The following is a 22,286-nucleotide window of genomic DNA, read 5'->3' on the forward strand; positions in this document are numbered from 1 at the left end:
TTTAAAAAAATAATTAGTTTGTACTTGTTTAATTTAATTTATAGAGTGTTTTTAAAATTGTTAAAAATTAAATGGATTTTCACTTAATTAACTTACAGTAACACATTTTGGAAGATATGAAGGGGGAATTAAAACCCCTAAAAAGAAAAAAACAATTGTATTCATATTAAAATCAAGTGATAAAATGTTAAAAAAAGGAAATTAATAAAGTAAATCATAATATATATATATATATATATATATACTACTCCTAAAATTGAATCGGCAACATAATTTGAATTATGTAAAGATTGTTATTCATGAATAAGGCATAGTAGGATTTTTCAAAAAAAAATAAATTGATCTCGATTTGTTTTAGTCGAGACGGAGATTTTAAAATAATCTTTTCTTTTAATAATATTTTATTTTATATTTATTTGTAAAAGATTAAAATGATTTATTAATTTTGGATAACCCAAAAAAATGAATAATTTATTTATTTTTTAAAAACATAGTTATTAAAAGTAAATTAAAAAAATTCAATTAGAACAAGATCTTTAATAGGAATTTGATTATGGTTTGAATCCAATACCAATGACAGAATCACTATCCATAGATGTGAAAGAACGAGCGAATTCAAAGTGATATCTTTTGCATAAATCATTTTCAGTAAGATTTTCAATTTTGTTGGTAAATCCACATTTACTAATATAATTACATGGTTTGTCAGATTCTGATTTGAATTCATCTCTCAAAGGTGTTGGCACCAATGACGACATTATTTTGCTCATGAATCCTTGTTTACCCAAAGTTTGAATAACCATAGATGATCCACTTGCTGAAATCATTGATATCTCTTGACACAACATAGCGATCTCTTCGTCAGTCAAATACATGACAAGACCTTCCAAAAGCCAAACGGTAGGTTTAGTTTTGTCGAATCCAGTTTCTTCGAAACTAGAAATCCATTGTTTGGTTTCCAAGACATTGCTTCCTACACGATGAAGCTTTGCTTTGGAAATTGGTGGAATCACTTTGACCGCTTCATTCAGAACCATCTCTTTGAATTGGAAAGTGTGTGGGAAATCAACTTCCCAAACGGTTGAACCTTCTGCAAATGGCATTCTTAGAGCACGTGTATCAAGACCTGCTCCCAAGATTACATATTGTTGAGTTGAAGTGTCTTTAATATTTTTCATAAAAAAGTCATCAATTAAAATATTTCTGAGAGCGATTCTGATAGTCAATGAATCCATATACACTATACTATAAGTTTGGATTGGTGTGCATTGTTCAATACAATATTTCATTGACTCTTCAATAGTTGAGAACTCTAAACCTTTCTTTGAGAACAAATATTTTACCAACTTATTTCTTGCAAATTTAGTGGGAATCATGTTTAAGAATTCTTCGGTCTGGTCCAAGAGAAATTCAGTTGATTCTTTTGTACAACAAAAGAAATAGGCATACCTATTTTGTTATTAAATAAAAGTTTTTTATTAGTTTCTTTTATAATATTTTTTTGGATTTATACTTACGGGTCAAAACTTGCAATTTTCTCAGTGATAACATTTGAGTAAAAAGGTTCTTTCTTGTAGACATTCTCATAGTATGGAATCAATGATTCGTCGAGCTTCTCAGAGATCTTCAATTGTTCGTTTATGAATGAATTGGTTACCAAAGCTCTACCACCTGCAATCAATACCGATGTTCTTGCAACACCTGCTGGAATATTTGGTTTAATATTTTCCTCCATTATTAAAAATAACTAAGAAAAAAGAAATATATATTTTTATATTTTTTTAATTAATAATGATTATTTATAAGTAGAATATAAGAAATTTATTGATTTAGAATACAAAAAATATACAAAATAATGAACTCGCACATATTATCTCCTTCCAGATATAGATCTCATTTCAAAAGTTAAAAGTTTTTGATCTAACCTTAACCCCCATATATAAAATTACTAATTAATTAATCAATATAAAAAAATACATATTTATTAGTGGTTTGATTGTCATTAATAACAAATTTCTATTTTAATTCGTCGAATAACACTATTGGTATTGAAACATTTTGTACTTTGAAACCTTTTATATTATTAATTTTTTTTTTACAAACAGATTATATTGTACCACAAAATAATAATAGCGAATCACTATAAAAAAATATATTATTTGATGTATTTAACATTTTCTTTTAACTTACAAAAATTTAATAATCACTTCACTAGCACTTCTCTGTAATATTTAAACAAAAATAGTTGTGCGAATTCCCACCTCTTTAAAATAATAGTAATATTCGACTTAATTTAGTATTCTTTCACTAATTAAGATAAATAACTTCTACTATCCTATTCAACACATAATGATTATAAAATTTAAATTAAACTCTAACATACTTATTTGTGTTATTTCATTTTATTGGTTGGGTTTTTTTGCACAGCTATTTTGGATAGCTTTTGTGTGCATTTTGCAAAAATATATCGAGAATACCACAAAAGCTATGCATAATTTTTTCATTTTTGGGGGAGGGATAAAATGAAATTACACAATTTTGAATGATGAAGAAAGAAATGTTTCAGAGTTTTTTTTAATTAAAAAAAATGAATGAGAATTGGAAAAATAATTGATTAGTTATATTTCTACGGTTTGTATCCAACTGCAATTACAGAATCAGCTTCAATCGATAGGAAACCACGAACTGTACTAAAGTTATATCTACTGCTCAAATCATCTCCTTTGAGATTTTCAATGTTGTTGGTAAATCCACATTTACTAATATAATCACTTGGTTTGTCAGTTAAAGATTTGTACTCATCTTTCAATGGCAATGGTAATAATGATGATATTATTCTGCTCATGATTCCTTTTTTTATACACAATGTTTGAATCAACATTGATGATCCACTGGCAGAGATTGACGATATCGCTTGACACAGCATGGCGATTTCTTCGTCAGTCAAATACATGGCAAGACCTTCCAAAATCCAGACAGTCTTTTTAATCTTATCGAATCCAGTTTCTTCAAGACTTGAAATCCATTGTTTGGTTTCCAAGACATTGCTTCCTACACGATGAAGCTTTGCTTTGGAAATTGGTGGAATCACTTTGACCGCTTCATTCATAACCATCTCTTTGAATTGGAAAGTGTGTGGGAAATCAACTTCCCAAACGGTTGAACCTTCTGCAAATGGCATTCTTAGAGCACGTGTATCAAGACCTGCTCCCAAGATTACATATTGTTGAGTTGAAGGATCTTTCATGTTGTTCAGAATAAAGTCATCTATGAATTTATTTCTGAGTGCAAGAGCTATAGTAAATAAATCCGAATAAGCTAAACTAAAACTTTGAATTGGAGTACAGTTTTCTTTTAGGTATTTCTTTGATTCTTCTACAGAAGAAATATGTAAGCCTTTCTTTGAAAAAAGAGAATTTATAAACTGATTTCTAAGAAATTGGGTTGGAATCATATTTACAAATTGTTCAAACTGATCCAAGAGAATTTCAGTTGATTCTTTTGTACAACAAAAGAAATAAGCATACCTGTTTTTAAAAAAATAGTTTTAATAGTTTATTATGATTATGTTTTTTATAACGAATACCTACGGATCGAAAGTTACCACTTTCTCATCCAGTACATTTGAAGACCATGGTTCTTTCTTGTAGATATTCTCATAGTATGGAATCAATGATTCGTCGAGCTTCTCAGAGATCTTCAATTGTTCTTTAATGAAAGAATTGGTTGCCAAAGTTCTACCACCTGCAACCAATACTGATGTTCTTGCAACTCCTACTGTAATATTCGGTGTATCACTTTCCATATTCTATAACTTAGAACTGATTTTAAATACAATTTAAATAACTATAAAAATTAAATAAAAAAAATTTAACTTTTTTTTATTTTATATAAATAAAATAATTACAAAGAAATTATTTGTATTTATAATTAAAGATTTCTTACTTTCCAAACAATTCTTTTGATTTGTAATAAAATTTGAGATCTAATATTAATTCCATTCAGTGACAGAGAAAAAAAAAAAAGGAATTAAACAATTAAAATTTTCAACAAAATATGTGTTAAACAACGAATATATTTAACACCGAAAAATGTCATAGGTAGACATAATATTAGATATCTTATCTTATATTAAGTCAATTAATTGTTAGTTTATTCAATTTCATTGGTTGTAGTTTTGTAGATTAACTTATCTTTTTTATTATTAAATTAATCATATTTATTTGATTGATTGGTTGGTTGGTTGATTGGTTGATAATCGTTATGTATGTCTATGTGTGTATTGTGTAGTGATATGTGTGTGCTATACGGTGATAAGTGAGTGATCTAATTACAAATTAGCGAGGTAATCTTTTATTTCGGATGCAGATAAAATCTTAAACTTCTTATCGGCACCGACAACAGCCAACTCCATATTTGTCTCTAACAACTGTGTCTCAAAGCCTTCCTTCAAAGTGATAAGTGCAGTCTGTACAGCATCTTCAATCTCTAAATCATCACTATAACGTTTCTCCAAGAATGTCTTTGAATTAACCATATTCTTACTGTAAGATGATAATAATAATAATGATTGTATAAATATTGTAGTTGTTAGTTAGTATTTTTATTGATATTTTTAATAGTAACAATAAACTAAACAAAACTAATCTCTTCTCCTCCCTTCTCTTCTTTTCTCTTCTCTATCAAACAAACAAATAAATAAGGTGAAGTAAATAAACTTACCCAATAGCAGTTGCTTTCCATGCGAAATAGGAACCGGATGGATCGACTTGATAGAGGTGTGGTCCTTTGTCGTCGAAACCGGCAACCAACAGTGAGACACCGAATGGACGTACACCACCAGACTGAGTGAATTCCTGCATGATCGAGGCGATCTCACGAACCAATTGGAGTACAGGTATCTTCTCTTTGTAGAGTTTATCGTATTTCTCAGCTTCCTTTCTTGCCTTCTTTATCAAGACACGTGAATCTGGTCCCATACCTGCATATACCAAACCAATATTCTCTGTAATCAATGCTATCTTTTGTACTGATGTAACATCTACCAATGGATGTAACTTCTTTTCAGTTACAATAACAACTCCATTCTTTGCTATAAAAATACATATACAAATAACAAATATAATTAATACAACTTGAACAATATTATAAATGATATGAAGTTAGGTTATGTTATGTATGTTACCTTTTAAACCGATAGCAGAACCACCAGCACCAGCAGCGTGTAAAGCATGTTCGATTTGTACTAATTTACCAGATGGACTGAAAGTTGTCAATGAAAATGAATAATCTGAATCCATATCTATTTATATTATGTTATTATATTATATATATTATCTACAAAAAAATTTAATTTAAAACAACAAACTATACAATTTTAAAAATAATTAAAAAAAATAAAAAAGGGTTGATCAAATTAAAAACTTTTTTTGATGTTCAACTAAATTTTAAATTTTAAATTTTAAACTTTAATTTTTTTTGTTTATTTTTTGTTATTCTTTTTTTTTTTTTTTTTTTGATTTATTTTTTTTATTTTTTATTTATCTACTGCTTCTTGTATTTGTTTACTTTCTTTATCTGTAGACATTTTTAGACGTTAAATATATCATTGTTTAAATTGTTTTGAAATTTTAAAATTAAATATCATTAACTTCAATCTAAATTTGTTTATTTAATTATAAACTAGATATGTAACTCCAATCTAGATTTGTATAGTTTGATGCGGGTTCTGAAGTGATTTTTGTGATGAAACCTCTGTCGTCGTTGTCAACATATGTGTAATCATCAGGTCTAAAAATAAAATGGTTGGTTGCAAAGAGAAATAAAAATAAAGAAAAATGGATGGAGCAATGTTAGGGTATTGAAATTGATAATAACAAGCATTGTTAATTTTTGATAATATTTACCCAATACCAGCTTGTGTATATGTATCGAAATAGAATCCACGGTCATTTTCGGATTTGTCGATTCTGAGGATCGATTGTGAAACTTGGTAGGTATTGTAGTTCCACTTGACCGCTTGATTGTTAAAGATAACGAGGAATTGGAGTTCGGTGGAATCTAATTTGATTGCGAATTTATTGTAGGCAGAGTTGGTACCGTTGACAGTGAAGAGCAGACGGTATTGGCCGTTGAGCAACAAGAAGAGACTGGCGGTGGAGTCATCCTTTACGTCGACGTAGAATCTACGACCCTCTGGCCAAATCTGACCGAGAATACTACTGACACTAGACAATAACATAAGGATACCCGATGACTTTGGTGTGGCAGAGTTGACATCAACACCATTCGTTACAATACTGTTTACTTGCTCTGCAAGTCCATCTCCAATAGCCTTCAGTCCATCTCCAGAAAAATTTGCTTTTCTAAGATCCAATTTAGTTGAAATATTACCCATATTTATAATTTAATATTAATTATATTATATATATATATTAATTGTTATTTATTTATTTTGTTTATATATTTTAAATATTTATAAATTAAAATCAAAACAGGTCAGCTTAACAAACTTTTATTATAACTTTTTAACTTTTAATATCTAAAATAAACAATTATTATACATATAAATAGTTGGGTAAATTTGGTGCAGGTTTGCAATCAGATGATCAATCAGGTGATCAAATCAAATCAAAAGAGAAATAGTTTTGTTGATATCGGTTGTGTAGATTCATTGCTTCGTCGAATTCGATGCAACATTCAATCATTATAAGCAAATCATATGAAATCTGATGTTGTTGTCAAAATATTGGGGTTTTTTAATGTCTGGTCAAAAACTTTAACTATATTTTTCAATTCGTTAAACTATTAATTAATTTAAAAAACACCTTTTCGTTGCATGTGGACCACACCATTTGGCTGAATTCATTTGACTTTTTGGAAAATCAGATCTTAAACCATTTAAAAGATCCAAATTTTTGATGTTTTTAGTTTTTTTTTTGAAATGTAACCTAGCAAATTGATTACCATTGGGCGATCACAAAACAAATCAATCAAAATATAATTATAAATGTTACCAGTTACCAACATTTCGCTGAAGAGCGAGATCTGGTGAACCAATGATATTTATTTCTTTCTAGAATTTCACCAAATCAAACCAAACTAAATAGAATAAAAATAAAAAAAATCTGATCAAAAAGTTAATTACTTTTTTATTTATATTTATCTTTGTTTTTTTTGTTTAATCAAATCATATTTTAAAATTTAATAATCAATATTTATTTCTTATATTTATATAAATATACATAATTAAATCATGGGTAATATTATTCCAACTGCTTTAGATGTTAGAAAAGCTAGATTTCTTCAACCACAAGTAGCTACTGTAGCGACTGCTTTCGACACCAAAATCAAAGCCTACAAACAAGCAAACCAAATACCATTGAAAGCCAATGTAGTTGCCAGCTTGACAGGCATCGTCAATGCCAACAAGACTCTTCCTGCACTAGCAAAAGACAAGAGAATCATTTTCAATGTTCAAGACGATTCACGAGGTCATCTCTTTGTAAAGTATGCAGACAAATACGAGTATTTGTTCACCATCAACGGACGTAACTCCCCACTCAATAACTTTGCCATCCGTATAAACACCGACATCAAATTCATTTTCGTTTACAATACCAACCATGTAGTTAAGTGGTCATTCCAAACATACCCACACGATCAGACCATCGTGAACATCAACAAGAAATTCCCCAGAACTTTCCAATGTGACGTATACAACGAAACACCCACCATAGATCTCTACCTATGGGTAGACAACGATGAAAAAGGAGTTATTACCAAACAACAACCAGCTGTACTTGCTAACTTTGTACTCGATTGGACTCATTGTCAAACTACCCATTAAAAAAAAACAATAAATAGTTACTTTTTTTTTACCAATTAAACATTATACTATTCGATTATATTTTACAATAATATTAATCTTTATCATAATTAAATTTTACAAATCACCCAATAACAAATATAATTATTATTTTAAATATAAACTTTTTAAAAAATTGATTAAAGGTAAACTATGATAATTAAATAGTACCGTCAAATTTAAAAGAGTGTTATAATCGATATTGGTTTTAAATTAATATTAATTTGATACATTCAATTTTAAAAATTAATATTATTTGTTTCCCGCCTTTTGGTTTGAATGATAAAAGAAAAAAAAAAACAATATAGTTTAATTTAATTTAATTTAAATTGTAATAGAAATAACTTAATTTAATATTTTAATAGAAATAATTTAATTGGTGTTGGTGAATACTTTGTATACAGCGTTGATGATTGAGTTTGGATTGTTGATTGGGACGTCACCAGAGTAAGTCCACATCATGATACCGTTGTAACCTCTGGTAACAACGAATGTAGCTTTGATTGTAGCAGATGCAGCATCATCGTAGGAGATGAAGAAATTTCCGGATGGGTTGTAACCGATTGGTTCCATCGAGTAGTTGGCAATTGGATTTTGAGCGGCTGGCAACAAGGTGGTACCAGCTGGCAATGGTGAACCATAGCATTCACCGGCAATGATACAACGGTAGTCAAACAAACCGGTGGAGTCAAACTCTCCACTTGGACAACCGGTAATTGGTTGCCACAAACCGTGAGTGTTACCCATCGATTGAACGGTGACGGAACGACCGTACAATGGAATACCCAAAGCCAATTGCGACTTGTTGAAACCGACGTTGATCCAATCGTTCATACCATCGTTACAGTCGTACTTTCCAATGGTGGCGTTGTCAATGTATGGATCGTGTGGTGAGATGTAGAGTGGAGCCAAGAAATCGGATGGATTTGGCTCGTCAAAGGCACCGTGGAAATCGTAGGCCATGACATTGGCAAAGTCAACAGCTTGTTGAACTTGAGCCCATGCACCTGGATTCAACTTGGAGACGGCTTCAATCTTGTCGATACCGGCGGAAGCGGCGAACGACAAGTAGTATTTGACGGCGGCACCAGTACGGAGTGACTCGGATTGAGCGGCGGCATCGATGGCTTCACGGATGGCGCTGAGGAAGTTGGGGAAGTTCTTGGCGTCGGCTGGTGAACCTTCACGAACAACTGGATATTCCCAATCGATATCGATACCATCGAAACCGGTTTGAATCAAAGCATCAGCACATTGTTTGGCAAAGTTTTGAGTGGCACTGGTGGAGGCAGCGACAGTCGAGAAGTCATTGGACAAAGTCCAACCACCGATAGACAAGTAGAGTCTCAAGTATGGGTATTGTTGCTTCAACAATGAGAGACGTGGGAGTTGTTGTGGGTCGGAATTGGTATCATACAAAACCAAGTTTCCATCCAAATCAAAGTTCAAAAAGGCATAGTTAACCTCATTGATCTTATCAATTGGCAAATCAGATGGTAAATATGAACGTTCATACATGTCCCAATCTATTAGAAATTATAAAGAGAAAAAGGGTGGAAAACATATGAAATTATTAATAAACAAACTATAAATTTGGGTCGGTTGAAATTATCTACTTACCGGTGTAATAACCAACTACACGGTATCCTGGAGTTGGATTGTTACATGCTGATCCTTTGCAAGCACCTTCGACACCGGCGGTGATTGGGTTGGAAGCACCCTTTGGAACGACAGAGACAGAGATTGGGTTCATTCCCAATGGTTGGAGTGGTCCACCGTTGTTGGAGAATGTGTAGGTCATCGATGAAGATTGACCGGAGGAGAGTGTGAAACCAGAGGTACCCCAGGTTACAGTGTAGATGTAGGTGACACCGTTTCCAGAGGAGGTGGAACTGATGGCAGCATTGTTGTTCCAGAGGTCACCATATGGTGTTCCAGAGATGACGGCGTTCGACTCAAAGATGAGCTTGGCCATCACGATATTACCGGAACCGGAATTCTTGATCGACAATTGATGTCCACCAACGTATGGCACGGAAAAGTCGTAACTTACCGACTGTGCATTTATCAATGCAACACATAATAAAAGTAAACAACCAATAGTTGCTCTATACATTTTTTATTTATAAATATAATGTATATCTGTATAATAATAATTATTTGATGTGATGAGAATCAACTGAATGATCTTTCACTCTTTAAATAGAGAATTCTTTTTTTGCAGAGGACCAATTCCAAAGCTTGATTGTTTCAAAACCACACTGAGTGTGTGTGGAAATCAAACCAAATCAGGAGGAACTGTTCATTTGTTTTTTTGATATTTATGATTTTGTTGTTGATGTTTACTTTGTTATCAGCATTGTATTTATTCAATTTGAGGTGGATGGTACTGAATAACATACCACCCTAACCACTTCTGATTCCGATTCGAACCCATATAACTTTAAAAAAAAAAACTTTTTAATGGGCACATCAAAATTTCAAAAAAAAAAAAAAAAAAGAATCTTTTTTATAAAATTAATTTTATTTTATTTTTTTTGATTGGACTTTTGATGGGTTTGGGAGGGCTAAAAGGTTTTAGTAAATTTCATTGTTCTTCTCATTTCGAAACATTTGGTACTTTTAATTACCGATTGTTTTGGTTCCTAAAGCACATTTGCCCATTAAATTGAATCAAATAATTAATCAACAACAATGGCTCATCTGGTTACAGGCTTTGAATACCACCTAAATACCATGGTATTGAAAGAAATAAATGGGCAAAGAGAATAAAGATATTATTAACTTTTATAATGGGTGGTATTGGATAAAAAAAACACCAATAACATGTACCAACCTCATTAAAAATAGTTACAAAAGATAATGTTGTCTTACATTATCATGGTTAAAGAAAAAACCATTATTCATGAAGTTTAAATCTTTTGAGATTTAACAACAAAAGGTAATCTGTCTTTTTCTTTTGAAAGTTCAATCCATTAAATCCATCTTTGTACGAAATTTCTTCAAATTGATCTTATTTGTTTAATAGTATTAGGATTTCCAAAAGAAAGGTTAGTGGTTTCTTTTTTAATTGTAAAGTGAATCCTAATATTAAAATAAACAAAAAAGTAAAATAAATGAATATCAAATTATTTAACAGTATTACTTTAACAATTAATAGTTAAAAAAGAATTCAAAAAAAAAAAAGTCTGTTTCATTAAGTTCTCTTTTTATCAATTATTCATCAAGGAATGAATCATATGATTAGATTTAGATATATAAATACATAGTTAAACAGATAACTTTTATCTTTACTTTTTCAACATTAATAACGATTTCTTCACTATCTTTCTTTTATACTTAATTTCTTGTAGTTCATTAAAACTAAATAAGAATAAATCTTAATAGCTGAGAATTAATTGAAACTGAACTCAAAAATTAAAGTATTTTTCTTTAGAAACCCCAAAAATCTCCACAGCTGTTTTCTTGAAAATTGACATCAGCGACAATTCTTTAGAGATTTGGCAACAACTAGGCCAAAGGATTTTATTCGTGCATTGAGATTGTGTCTTGAATCTCTATTTTGTAGACTATCTTTTTTTTATTTATAAAAATTATCTTTATTGTAAATATCGTATTAAAGATTTGTTTTAAGACAATTGTTAATTTAGTGGTTTCTGTTAAAGATTAAAATATGGTCGTAGGAGTATACCAATAAAGAATCATACAAAAATAAATGGGAGCAAATATTTGCGATTTTTATATTTTTTTTATAAAATTTATTTTAAATGTTAAATAATTTCAAAAATTAAAAATTAAAGATTACAATTTTTTTAATGGGAACTTCTTTTAAAGTTTAAACTTGTTATCTGTTTGTTTTATGTTGTTGATTAAGGGTTTACCTTACCACTAAAGCAACGGGAAATTATAAAATCCAAATTTAAATAACACACAACTTTCAACCCATCTCTCACATATGCATGTGATTTAAAAATAGTTTTATTAATATTATTGCATGTGATTTAATTAAAGTATAGAGGAAATTTAATTTTTCGAAAAAAATGAACAACAACAGCATTAATAGTAATGATTTAAATAGTAGTAGTAGTAATACTTCTTCAGAGTATCAACAACAACAACAACAACTGCAACAGCAACAACAGTCTCCTTTTAGATATATTAATAATAGTAATAGTATAAGTAGTAATAATCTTTATAATAAATCAATATTTAGTAATAGTAATAATAATAATAGCAACGGTAATAATAATAACGGCAGCAACTCAATCTACAACAACAACAATAATATTAATAATAATAATAATAATAATAATAGCATAAATGATCATCTTCATGATATGAAACGGAGTAAAAGTACTCCATTTTTAAACTTACAGCAAATGCAGTATATTCAACAGCAACAACAACAGCAACTAATGCAGTCGTCATCTTCCTCTTCTTTACTCTCACCCAATTCATCTTCGCTCAACACCAACTATCCATATACCACCTCTTCACTATATAAAAGTAATCTTTACAACAGTACAAATACGACTAATAATAATAATGATAGATATAATAATAATAATGGTAAGGTTTTATTTTACTTTTATTTATTGGAGAATCAATAATTTAACTAACATTATTTATGTATAACTTTATAGATATTGTAAATAGACTTGAAAATCAAATACAACAGATCTTGAATGAGGTCGAAGAACTGAAAAAGAAGATAAAGATAATGGAGGAACAACAAGGAAACACAAACAACTGGGGTTTAAAATATTCAAGAAGAGTTTTAATTACTTCAAATTTTTTATTAGGTAGGTAAACTAGTTATTATTATTATTATAATATTGGTTTAGCTCTTTCTTCTTTTTCTGATGGGATTATTAATAGATTGAGTTTGTTTTGTATATATACCTATCTATCTCGAATTATTAAACAGGAATATGGGTTAGTATCTCAAGAATTATAATGTACATTGGAAAACAAAAGAAACTTCGATTACTTCATGTGATGGTACCGTCTTTGAATGCCACGGAGGCACGCAATCATATTTCGTTGCTACTGCTGGAGGCGATCTCCAATGCAGCGAGAAAGAGTTGGATCTTCTTCCTCTCGTCGTTCTTGCTCACCAGGAACAGTGCATGGCGTAGACAGACCGGTTTGATCCTATCGACGGTGTACTCACTGTACCTGGCGTTCATACCACAGTACCTACCTTGGACCAACTACTTCAACGTCTTTGCCAGTCTACTGTACATCACTGCAGCATGGTCTACCACGAACAATAACAACGGTAGATTTAAAGATATTCTAAAATTACTCTAGAGATTATACTATTGTGTACATCAATCATCAACAAACCAACAAACCTCACCTTACGATCAAAACCAGAAAAAAAACAACCGAGTACTTTCTTTAAATCAAATCAAATCAATTAAAAATGTATACTTTTTGTAATTTATATAATCAAACCTGATGATCATTCGTCATTCTCTAACTACTAAAAAATAAGATCAAACCAACATTAATATCTTTGTTGTTGAAAAAAACTGAATAATGCAGTGATTGGTTGTTAATTAACTCATAGATTTTCTCAAAAAATTAAGCTATTTAAGTTTTGGTTTTTTTTTTTGTTTTTTTAATTTTTTGATCAAATTTTTTTTTTAATAATTGGTTAATTTTTTTTGAATCAATATTATTATATATTACACACTCTTTGTATCTCTTTCGAAAAGACATAATTTTATTAATTATCATTTATTTTTATAAATATTATTATTATTATTAATTATCATAACAAAAAAAAAAAAAAACAAAAAACTAAAAAAATTAAATAATACATATTTTAATTAGATTGACAGGTTATTATATATAACAATAGTAATTAAATTAGTGATGATGTTTCATTGAATTAATCATATAAATAAATTTATATAATAACTATAGCCTAATTATATAAAAACAAAAGAGAAAAGAAGAGAATAGTAGTAGAGTAGAGTAGAAAAACAAAAACTATAATTATACAAAACAAAACAAACCATCATCATCATCATCTTTTACACCATTTCATTTTGATATTTTATTATCTATAATTGATATATAGATATATATTATAATAAAATATTAAAAAATAAGATCTATAATACCAAACTTTATCATGAATTGTCTCTATATATTTAGAGGTGCTGGAAGTAAGTAGTTCATTCAATTCAATATTTTCTCTCTATACACAATGATATTGATTGCTTTATCTATACTTCACACTAAAAATAATAATTATAGATGTACTTCCTCAATTTTCAGATTCATCGATATGGATGTATGGCAAAGAATATAAACCACCAGATCCCAACGATCAAAAGTCAAATATAGATAGTAGTATCAGCAGTGACAGTAGTAATGTTAGTGCTGATGGTGTGAGTGTATCTGAGAAACAACAACAACAACAAGGGCAACAACAGATCAACAACAGCACAGACAACAACAACAACAACATCAACAGATCAATGATGGTGTCAGTAAATTGGTGATAAGAGATGAAGAGGATTCTATAAATCATAGTAGTAGTATAATGAGTGGTTCTTTTGAGTTAACAAATATCATAGATAGTAGTAGCACTGGAAATAACAATACAACAACTACTACTACCACCACCACAAATAACAATAGTAATAATAATAATAATAATAACAATAATAGACAACCTAGTTTTATAAATGAATTTCTTGAAGACTTTTCAAATAAGATTTGGATGTCATATAGACAGGGATTCCCATATATTGGTGATACAATGTTTGAGAATGACTGTGGATGGGGATGTATGTTAAGATCCGGTCAGATGTTACTCTCTAATGTTTTGGCGATAAATCAACTTGGAAAAGGTATATATCATTTGTTAGAGATATTATTTGATAAGTAACTTACTAATTGCCAATTCTTTATTCTTATAGATTGGAAAAAGAGTGGACAAAATGAATATCCAGAGTTGCTTTATAATATTGTTAGAATGTTTTTAGATAAACCAACAGCACCATTTTCAATTCACAACATTGCTCTACACGGACAGAATCATCTAGGTAAGAATGTTGGCGAATGGTTCGCTCCATCCAATATAACTCATGCCATAAAGTAAGTAAAACAATGGAATTGAATTCGATTCAAGAAAAAAAAAACAAGACAGACATTAATTATCAATCAATCAATCAATCAATTTTATTAACTAACTAATTAATTATAATACGATAGGTCACTTGTAAATAAATTTAATCTTCAATGTAATATATCGGTGGTTATTTCAGAGGATGGATCGTTGTATGTCGACCAGATGTTGGATGCAGCGCTACAGCCAAACGGTAGTTGGTTGCCACTGCTGATTTTGATACCAACAAAGCTGGGTGTTGACACGATCAATCAGCTCTACTATCAGCCGCTTCTCGAGCTCTACCAATTTCCACAGAGTTTAGGTATTGTCGGTGGAAAACCAAGAGCATCACTCTACTTTATCGCTGCACAAGACGACAATCTATTCTATCTTGACCCACACACTGTACAACAGGCAATTGATAATGAAGTCGAATTTTCTTTATCAGTAAGTGTAGAGTTAGTCTATATATATATATATATATATATATTAAATGTAGGAGTAAATGAATGAAACTAATTAGTAATTACTTGATTTGATTATCAAATCATATCATATCATTATAGACATTCTTTTGTGGTGTACCACAGGAAAGCAAATATATCAGAGGTGGATCCTTCTCTTGTGATTCCATTCTTTTGTAGGACCAAAGAAGACTTTTTGGATTTCCTCGAAAGATCTAAAAAGTTGGTTTCAAAAAGTGAATTCCCATTGTATAATATCGCAGAGAGAGTGCCAGATTATCAACTTCAAAAGACAATGTCAGTAGAAGGTGAAGAAGAAGATTCATCCGATGACATTGACTTTGAAATGGAATATCATATGCTTTAAAGTAAGCAAAATAGTCGTCATACACAAATATTACACCATCCAATCAATCATCTCCAACCACCTTTTTTTTTAAAATATATAAATAATAATAATAGTAATAACTATAATAAGTAACTTTCATCAGTTGTTAATAATAATTGTAAATAATCAATCATATAATAATATAATATAATATAATAACTAAAGTGTTTATCAAACAAACAACTAATCGTAGTAATTGATAATACCCTGACTTGATGAAACAAAGACCCAAAAAAAAAAAAATAATTAATGAAAAAATAAAAAAATGATCAAAAATTTTATTCGATTTTTTTTTTTTTTTTTTTTTCATTGTGTAATGTTTGATCATTATTATTAGACGAATAACATTAATATCAATCAGTGATCATATCATATTATATTTTACCCGATCTGTAGTTAGTTTTTATAGATTAAATTAAGATGTTATCACAGATTTGGTATGTCATCAACAGAACAGATTAAGATCTTATAGTTAGTTTTAGAATACAGAATTTTGATATTGACTCTCATCACTTATTACACACACACTGATTTTTAAATTAGTTATAAAACAGGAACATCAAGATTGTTCAATCAAGCTTTAAATAACAATGTTGTTGGTCAAATCAGAAACATTTCAAAGTCTGTACCAATCATTTTAACACAGAATGTAGAGGGTGTCGGTCAAATCGGTGAAGAGATGGCCGTCACCAAAGGTTATGCTAGAAACTTCTTCTTTATGAAAGGATATGCTGTACCTGCAACTCATGAATCAAGAAAGAAATACGAAGAATACTCAAGAGTAATAGAAATATAATAACATCTATAGATAAAATAACAAACTAAACATATTTGTTTATTTATACTCTATTATAGAATATCGATTATGGAAGTAGAAGATCAAATAAAGAGGAACAAAGTGCATTGAAAAAATTGAAAAAGAATAATTTGATTTTGGTTATGCGTAAACCAAACGCAGATGGATCAGCAAAAATAGAAATCACTACAGACAATATTTCCTATAGTTTAAAGAGAAGAAAGTCGATCAACATTGAACCAAAAGACATCACACCGGAAGGACCAATCGATCAATTTGGAAATCACAATGTCAACCTCTTGATCGGTGAAACCACAGTACCAATTATAGTTAAATACGAAGCAATGATTAATAATAATTAATATAACTTTACGAAAAAAACAAAACAAAACCAAACCAAACCAATAAATAATAAAACGAAAAAGTAATATAGATATAAATAATAACAAAAAAAAAAGAGTTAAAGATATGTATGTATGTACAGTATAGTTATTTATTAGTTGTTGTTGTTGTTGTTGTTTTCGTTGTTGTTATTATTATTCTTCAGCAAGATGTTGTGATGATTTAGACATGTATATTAAGGTGGGAACGGTGAAGAACGAACTTGCCAAAAATAAAAAGTCGAACCAACGGTGATAGAAATTGAATTCGATGTCGCCGAGAATCTGGGTGATGATGACACGATAGTCTTCGTGGAGACTGGTACGCATGAGCAGTACCGATGAGATAAAGTACATTCCCATGATCTGCGCCAGCACTAGAACGATGTTGTTCGAGGTGATCGAGCTAGAGTACTCGTGGAAGATCTTCATGAGCTGGTTCAGGAAACCACGTACCGAACTGGCTGTCATCAATCCAATCATCAAGAACGAGATGTGTTGCGACCAGAACGGAACGTTCACCTCGATGTGCAGATACCGCAGCATAATATCAAAGGTACGACTGACCGGATCCATTCCGGAGCGTCGGTCGTACACGATGTTCAGCACGCTCATCACCACCTTGTAGACACAGTAGATCGAGAAGAAGTAACCGAGCCAATTGTAGAAGCGACCGAGTCGGGTTCGTGAGAATATGATCCGCTCTTTCTCGAGTTTGAGTTCGTGTAGCTGCGAGAAGAGATCGCGGTTAAGATCCTCCAGTGCTTTCGTCTCTTGTTCCAGCTGGTAGATGTCGTCGGTCGGTGACGACCGAATGTTCCACAACGATGTAAACCACGAGCGTATCACGCCCGAAGTGGAAGTCGGCTGTGCGGTGGCGGTGGAATGGCGTTTGGCCGACTCTTTCTTGGCCAGCAAGATACGACGCTTCTTGCTAAATAGCTTGTCGACCGAGTGTGACAGCTGTCGCTCCAACTGTGCAATCGTGCTATCCTTTACCGGCTTTAGAAAGTAGGTAATATAGAGATAGGGTGACATCACCGCACCATAGCCAGAGAGCAGTGCCATCACAGTGACACCGATGATTCCAATACGACCGACACCCATCTGCAACGAAACAGTTCCATTATCCTTCAGAATCGGAAAAGGATTACCTATCCACCAAAACAACATTAAATACAAACATAATGATAGTGAACTCAGTATATGAGTTCTAAGTTTACTACCATCTTAAAAAAAACATAGTTAGTTATGATATAAATATCTATAATTATAATACGTATATATATATAGTTACTTGATGAAAAGATTAAATAAAATTGATAATATGGTAATATTAGAATTAAATCTATTAACATTACGATTAAATCAAATTCCCAACACATATATCTCCAACTACATTACATTACATTATTGTAAATAATAATAAATCAAACATGTTTATAAATTGAAATAAATAATGATAAGTTATTATTATTAATTCTAATGTATGTTGTTAGATGATAATACAAACTCTCTATCCATTATATCCATTATTTCAAATATGATCAACTCAAACATTGTACAGGATAATGCAAACATCATAGAGAATGATAGTTGTACGGTGACGAGTTTCACTTCATAGTCACGAAACAGTATCTTTAGAAAGTATATCCAACCAAAGATGAAGAACGCTATGAATGACAATGAGAACACCGATGTATTATAAGCATAGTTTATGAATGAATTGACCAGTGCCGATGACTTTATCATCGACAGATAACCAACAGTTGTTCCATTACTACCAATATCAACTACAATATTTTCAATACCACTACTAATATTTACTTCACCAATTGAACTAATAACTAAATTAAACATCTATAGAATAATAATAATAATAATAATTTCTATTTACAAACAAAAAGTTTTTGGTAAACAAAACATTAAAAAATAAAATAAAAAAAATTAGATTTGCAATGGTAAAATTAACTTCAAAGTTTAATAATATAAACTTTAGATAACATTATTTATTTACAAATAATAAATAACAATGAAACTATTTGAACATTAAAATTTAAATATTATTATTATTATTACTTGTAAATATCTACGCTACTACTACGTAAAGTAAATAAATATCTATAAAATCTGTGATTGGAGTAGGAAATGGGGGATGTATTTTATTGATCATGTGTTGTTGTTTTGTTATTGATAATTTAATTAAATGAATACATTAGTAGTAGGTTGTCAATCACTGGTTCACTTCATTTGCTTTTTTGTGTAAAAATCATTTCACTTTTTTATTTATTGTATTTGCAAATAAAAGACTGATATTGGGCGCTGTTTGATATGAGGGCTTGTGATTCCAAACCATAGAAATAAAAAAAACAAAAAGATCTAAGAGATTAAAATATTGGCGGAACAAAGTAGACTTGGTTTTAAATGAAAATTTTTGTCATTAAGAGAGAGTTCAATCCAAAAATGGGCTCGTTTAAACAGTATTTGATCAAAAGTTACTAAAAATGCGATGGTAATTGCCAACACGCCATCAAAATGCATAGCTTAGAACGAAATTTTTTGTTATTCAGATTGAAAAAAAAAAAAAAGAGATGATGTTTTTTTTTAATTAAATATCGAACACACATAAAATGAATCAAATAAAAGTTTTTTTTTGATGATGCAAAAAATAAGACCGTTGGAGAAAAATTCAAATGTTTTTTGTTTGTTGATCAAAGGTGCGCATGTTGATGATTTTTATAGTTTTTTTCGCTAAACCAACAGAACAATTAACAATTTAAATTTAACTAAAGTTCATTTCTCTTTCTTTTTATTAATTTTTATTTTCAGTATTTTTTGGTCTGGTGTGTTTGCTTTATAAAGTCAGCCTGTATTTTAGCTTTTTTACAAAAAGAGAACATACCTCAATAAATAAAAACATTAACATTAATTAAACTGTTGTTTATTGTTTTATTTTAATACTTTTGTACATCTATCATCAATAGTTTACTTACTATTTAGTTAGTTAGTTAATTCTGTTTAGTTTTAATCTATTATTATCGGTTTCTATTTGTTTGTTACCTTCTATTATTGGTTAGTGTGTTTGATATAGGTTGCTTAATTCATTTTAAACAACGATAACAACTCAATATTCTATTTTCTTTTATAATTCTTAAAAATTCGGTTTTTTTTCTTCTATTTTTATTTAGAATATTATATCTATCTTTATTATATATATAGTTAGTAATATTCATTCATTATTTAGTAAACACATTACATTATTTAACATTACACTTTGTCAATCCAATATTTAATGATTGATTCAATCTATCTTTGTCATCAACATCACCAATCACCTGATAAATACCAAGTACTATAGCATTGATTCAATCACTTTTTCACTCATACATTAATACATTATCAAGTAAGAGTCCTCCGAAATCATTCAAACAAACTTAATAAACAATAAGGTAACTATCTAATCTCTACTATCTCTATCTCTCTCTCTCTCCTCTTTCATAGTTATCTTTCATCTTCAGTCTCTATTCGTATTACATAGTAGTAGTAGTAGTAGCAGTAGTAGCAGTAGTAGTAGTTAAGCTCATTAGTATTCATTCACAATATAACATTCCTATCAATAAAACAATATTCGGAAAACGAAACTCTATCATCTTTAAAGTTAAAACAAAGATAGATCTCATTTGTTTTTTTTATGTTTTATTTGAATCATAAACAATAGCTATATCTCAGATTATATCATATATATATATTCAAAAAAGGTGAACATCACATATGAATAAATGATGGTTCATTATCTCAAACATTACACAAATCAAAGTTTTCGTATAAAAATAAATTTTAAAAATTTTCGTGTTTAGCCTAAAATAATAATTGCGAAAATAGTGGAAAAAAAAGCCTTTTTACAAATGGCACACACCTCATATCATTGTCAATAATCTTCACAAAAAACAAAACATTTCTTTTTTTATATTAAATGGTCAAGGTGTCAAACTCGTTGACAGAAACACCTCTTGAACCACCTATTCAAAAAAATCTGCACTTCTCCCACACCACCACACTTTCTTCTGTTTTTTTTTAATTTTTTTTCCAAAAAGTAATTTTCGTTTTTAAAAAAAACTTTTGTTTTGCCCACATCACACACTTGAAGATCACCATTGTTATTGTAATCAAAATGACCATTATGATCATACCAAAATTCTGGTATTAGAATTAATTCATAAAAAAAAGTATCATTTATTTTCGAAAAAAAAAAAGAAAAGTTTCATTTAGAATCAGATGATCATACCGTATTTAGCAATTACAAATACCGATAATAATTTAATTTAAATCTATAGTACCCAGACAATTATCATAATTAAAAATCAAATTTGTATATAAAAAACATCAGTTTTTTTTTCCCTCCCTCCAAAAACTTAAAACTAAAACTTCTCTTTGGAAAGATAAAGTTAACTCTTTTTCGTTAATTACACATCGGATGATTCCACAGTGTTTGTTATCGTCGATCACAGTTTGTTGTTAGTTTAGTTTAGTTCTGTTCTGTATGGTGTTTCGATGATTATCTTCTTTTACGTTTTTAGCGGTCGTCATCGACATATGTTGAGAACTTGTACTTTGTTTTGTAACATTTCAAACCATGGTTTGTTGTGTGTATGTGTAAACATTGATTTCTCAAATTAATTAAATATCATACGTTGTGGAGGGTCATTTCAAGGTTTATATACTCTATTATTGTCATATGTTTTATATAAATGTCGACACGGCAATGTTTAACCATGGTTGTTAGTTGGGTGATGGACTGACAAACCCTAGAGTCCTGCACATATGCTGTTATTATTAGTGTATGTTTGCGTGCGCCCACGGTTTAGAAGGGCAGAGTGTGTGCAAATCTATAAAATACCCCCATCATCTAAAAATCACACTGAAATCAGAAAAACAAAAAAACAAAATATCGAACATCACAGCCAACCATTTTATGCATAAAATTTAAAATTTATTCGTTTTTTTTTTTCACTCATTCACACACAATCACAGATTCCATATTAGATTCGGTGTGAGAGTTTGTTTATTGTTGCATTGGTTTTTTTTTTTTTAATTAAATCAATGCAGATTTTTTTCATTTTTTTATAAACAAAATCAAAACAAAAAACATAAACAATCTTGGCGCCACGGACTCATCTTTCAATTGCAAACACTACATCACTTTTCAGCCAAGCACACACCAATCTCGACTCAATAATCAAATTAATTACAAAAATTACTTTG

General features: G+C 29.9%; 9 protein-coding genes across 9 annotated transcripts; 3 read left to right on the top strand and 6 right to left on the bottom strand.

The window, feature by feature from the left end:
- Window positions 1-87: 87 nt before the first annotated feature.
- Window positions 88-3,805, bottom strand: PPL_04304 (uncharacterized protein; the record flags this gene model as incomplete). The annotated part of the gene is made up of 7 exons (XM_020575209.1): window positions 88-137; window positions 572-1,449; window positions 1,518-1,747; window positions 2,039-2,072; window positions 2,191-2,222; window positions 2,654-3,527; window positions 3,591-3,805. The coding sequence occupies 7 exons, from the start codon at window positions 3,803-3,805 to the stop codon at window positions 88-90; spliced, it is 2,313 nt and encodes a 770-aa protein (XP_020434729.1).
- Window positions 3,806-4,189: 384 nt separating this feature from the next.
- Window positions 4,190-5,587, bottom strand: psmA2 (proteasome subunit alpha type-2; the record flags this gene model as incomplete). Its single annotated transcript, XM_020575210.1, has 5 exons — window positions 4,190-4,193; window positions 4,335-4,544; window positions 4,723-5,092; window positions 5,186-5,302; window positions 5,569-5,587. 5 exons carry the CDS (start codon window positions 5,585-5,587, stop codon window positions 4,190-4,192), a joined length of 720 nt encoding a protein of 239 aa, XP_020434730.1.
- An 88-nt stretch (window positions 5,588-5,675) lies between these two features.
- On the bottom strand, window positions 5,676-6,397 carry PPL_04306 (uncharacterized protein; the record flags this gene model as incomplete). The annotated part of the gene is made up of 2 exons (XM_020575211.1): window positions 5,676-5,790; window positions 5,907-6,397. The coding sequence occupies 2 exons, from the start codon at window positions 6,395-6,397 to the stop codon at window positions 5,676-5,678; spliced, it is 606 nt and encodes a 201-aa protein (XP_020434731.1).
- An 858-nt stretch (window positions 6,398-7,255) lies between these two features.
- PPL_04307 (uncharacterized protein) lies at window positions 7,256-7,849 on the top strand (the record flags this gene model as incomplete). Its single annotated transcript, XM_020575212.1, has 1 exon — window positions 7,256-7,849. One exon carries the CDS (start codon window positions 7,256-7,258, stop codon window positions 7,847-7,849), a length of 594 nt encoding a protein of 197 aa, XP_020434732.1.
- Window positions 7,850-8,239: 390 nt separating this feature from the next.
- PPL_04308 (glycoside hydrolase family 18 protein) lies at window positions 8,240-9,983 on the bottom strand (the record flags this gene model as incomplete). Its single annotated transcript, XM_020575213.1, has 2 exons — window positions 8,240-9,393; window positions 9,488-9,983. 2 exons carry the CDS (start codon window positions 9,981-9,983, stop codon window positions 8,240-8,242), a joined length of 1,650 nt encoding a protein of 549 aa, XP_020434733.1.
- A 1,924-nt stretch (window positions 9,984-11,907) lies between these two features.
- PPL_04309 (uncharacterized protein) lies at window positions 11,908-15,827 on the top strand (the record flags this gene model as incomplete). Its single annotated transcript, XM_020575214.1, has 10 exons — window positions 11,908-12,436; window positions 12,511-12,669; window positions 12,845-12,950; window positions 13,991-14,046; window positions 14,138-14,271; window positions 14,328-14,673; window positions 14,806-14,983; window positions 15,101-15,210; window positions 15,319-15,454; window positions 15,641-15,827. The coding sequence occupies 10 exons, from the start codon at window positions 11,908-11,910 to the stop codon at window positions 15,825-15,827; spliced, it is 1,941 nt and encodes a 646-aa protein (XP_020434734.1).
- Window positions 15,828-16,268: 441 nt separating this feature from the next.
- PPL_04310 (uncharacterized protein) lies at window positions 16,269-17,006 on the top strand (the record flags this gene model as incomplete). Its single annotated transcript, XM_020575215.1, has 3 exons — window positions 16,269-16,285; window positions 16,392-16,629; window positions 16,704-17,006. 3 exons carry the CDS (start codon window positions 16,269-16,271, stop codon window positions 17,004-17,006), a joined length of 558 nt encoding a protein of 185 aa, XP_020434735.1.
- Window positions 17,007-17,180: 174 nt separating this feature from the next.
- On the bottom strand, window positions 17,181-17,495 carry PPL_04311 (uncharacterized protein; the record flags this gene model as incomplete). Its single annotated transcript, XM_020575216.1, has 1 exon — window positions 17,181-17,495. One exon carries the CDS (start codon window positions 17,493-17,495, stop codon window positions 17,181-17,183), a length of 315 nt encoding a protein of 104 aa, XP_020434736.1.
- A 79-nt stretch (window positions 17,496-17,574) lies between these two features.
- Window positions 17,575-20,608, bottom strand: PPL_04312 (uncharacterized protein; the record flags this gene model as incomplete). Its single annotated transcript, XM_020575217.1, has 5 exons — window positions 17,575-17,645; window positions 18,209-18,253; window positions 18,322-18,419; window positions 18,538-18,864; window positions 20,559-20,608. The coding sequence occupies 5 exons, from the start codon at window positions 20,606-20,608 to the stop codon at window positions 17,575-17,577; spliced, it is 591 nt and encodes a 196-aa protein (XP_020434737.1).
- Window positions 20,609-22,286: the final 1,678 nt, after the last annotated feature.

This window comes from Heterostelium album (genome assembly GCF_000004825.1).
Source record: "Heterostelium album PN500 unplaced genomic scaffold PPL_contig9, whole genome shotgun sequence".
Classification (NCBI taxonomy): domain Eukaryota; phylum Evosea; class Eumycetozoa; order Acytosteliales; family Acytosteliaceae; genus Heterostelium; species Heterostelium album.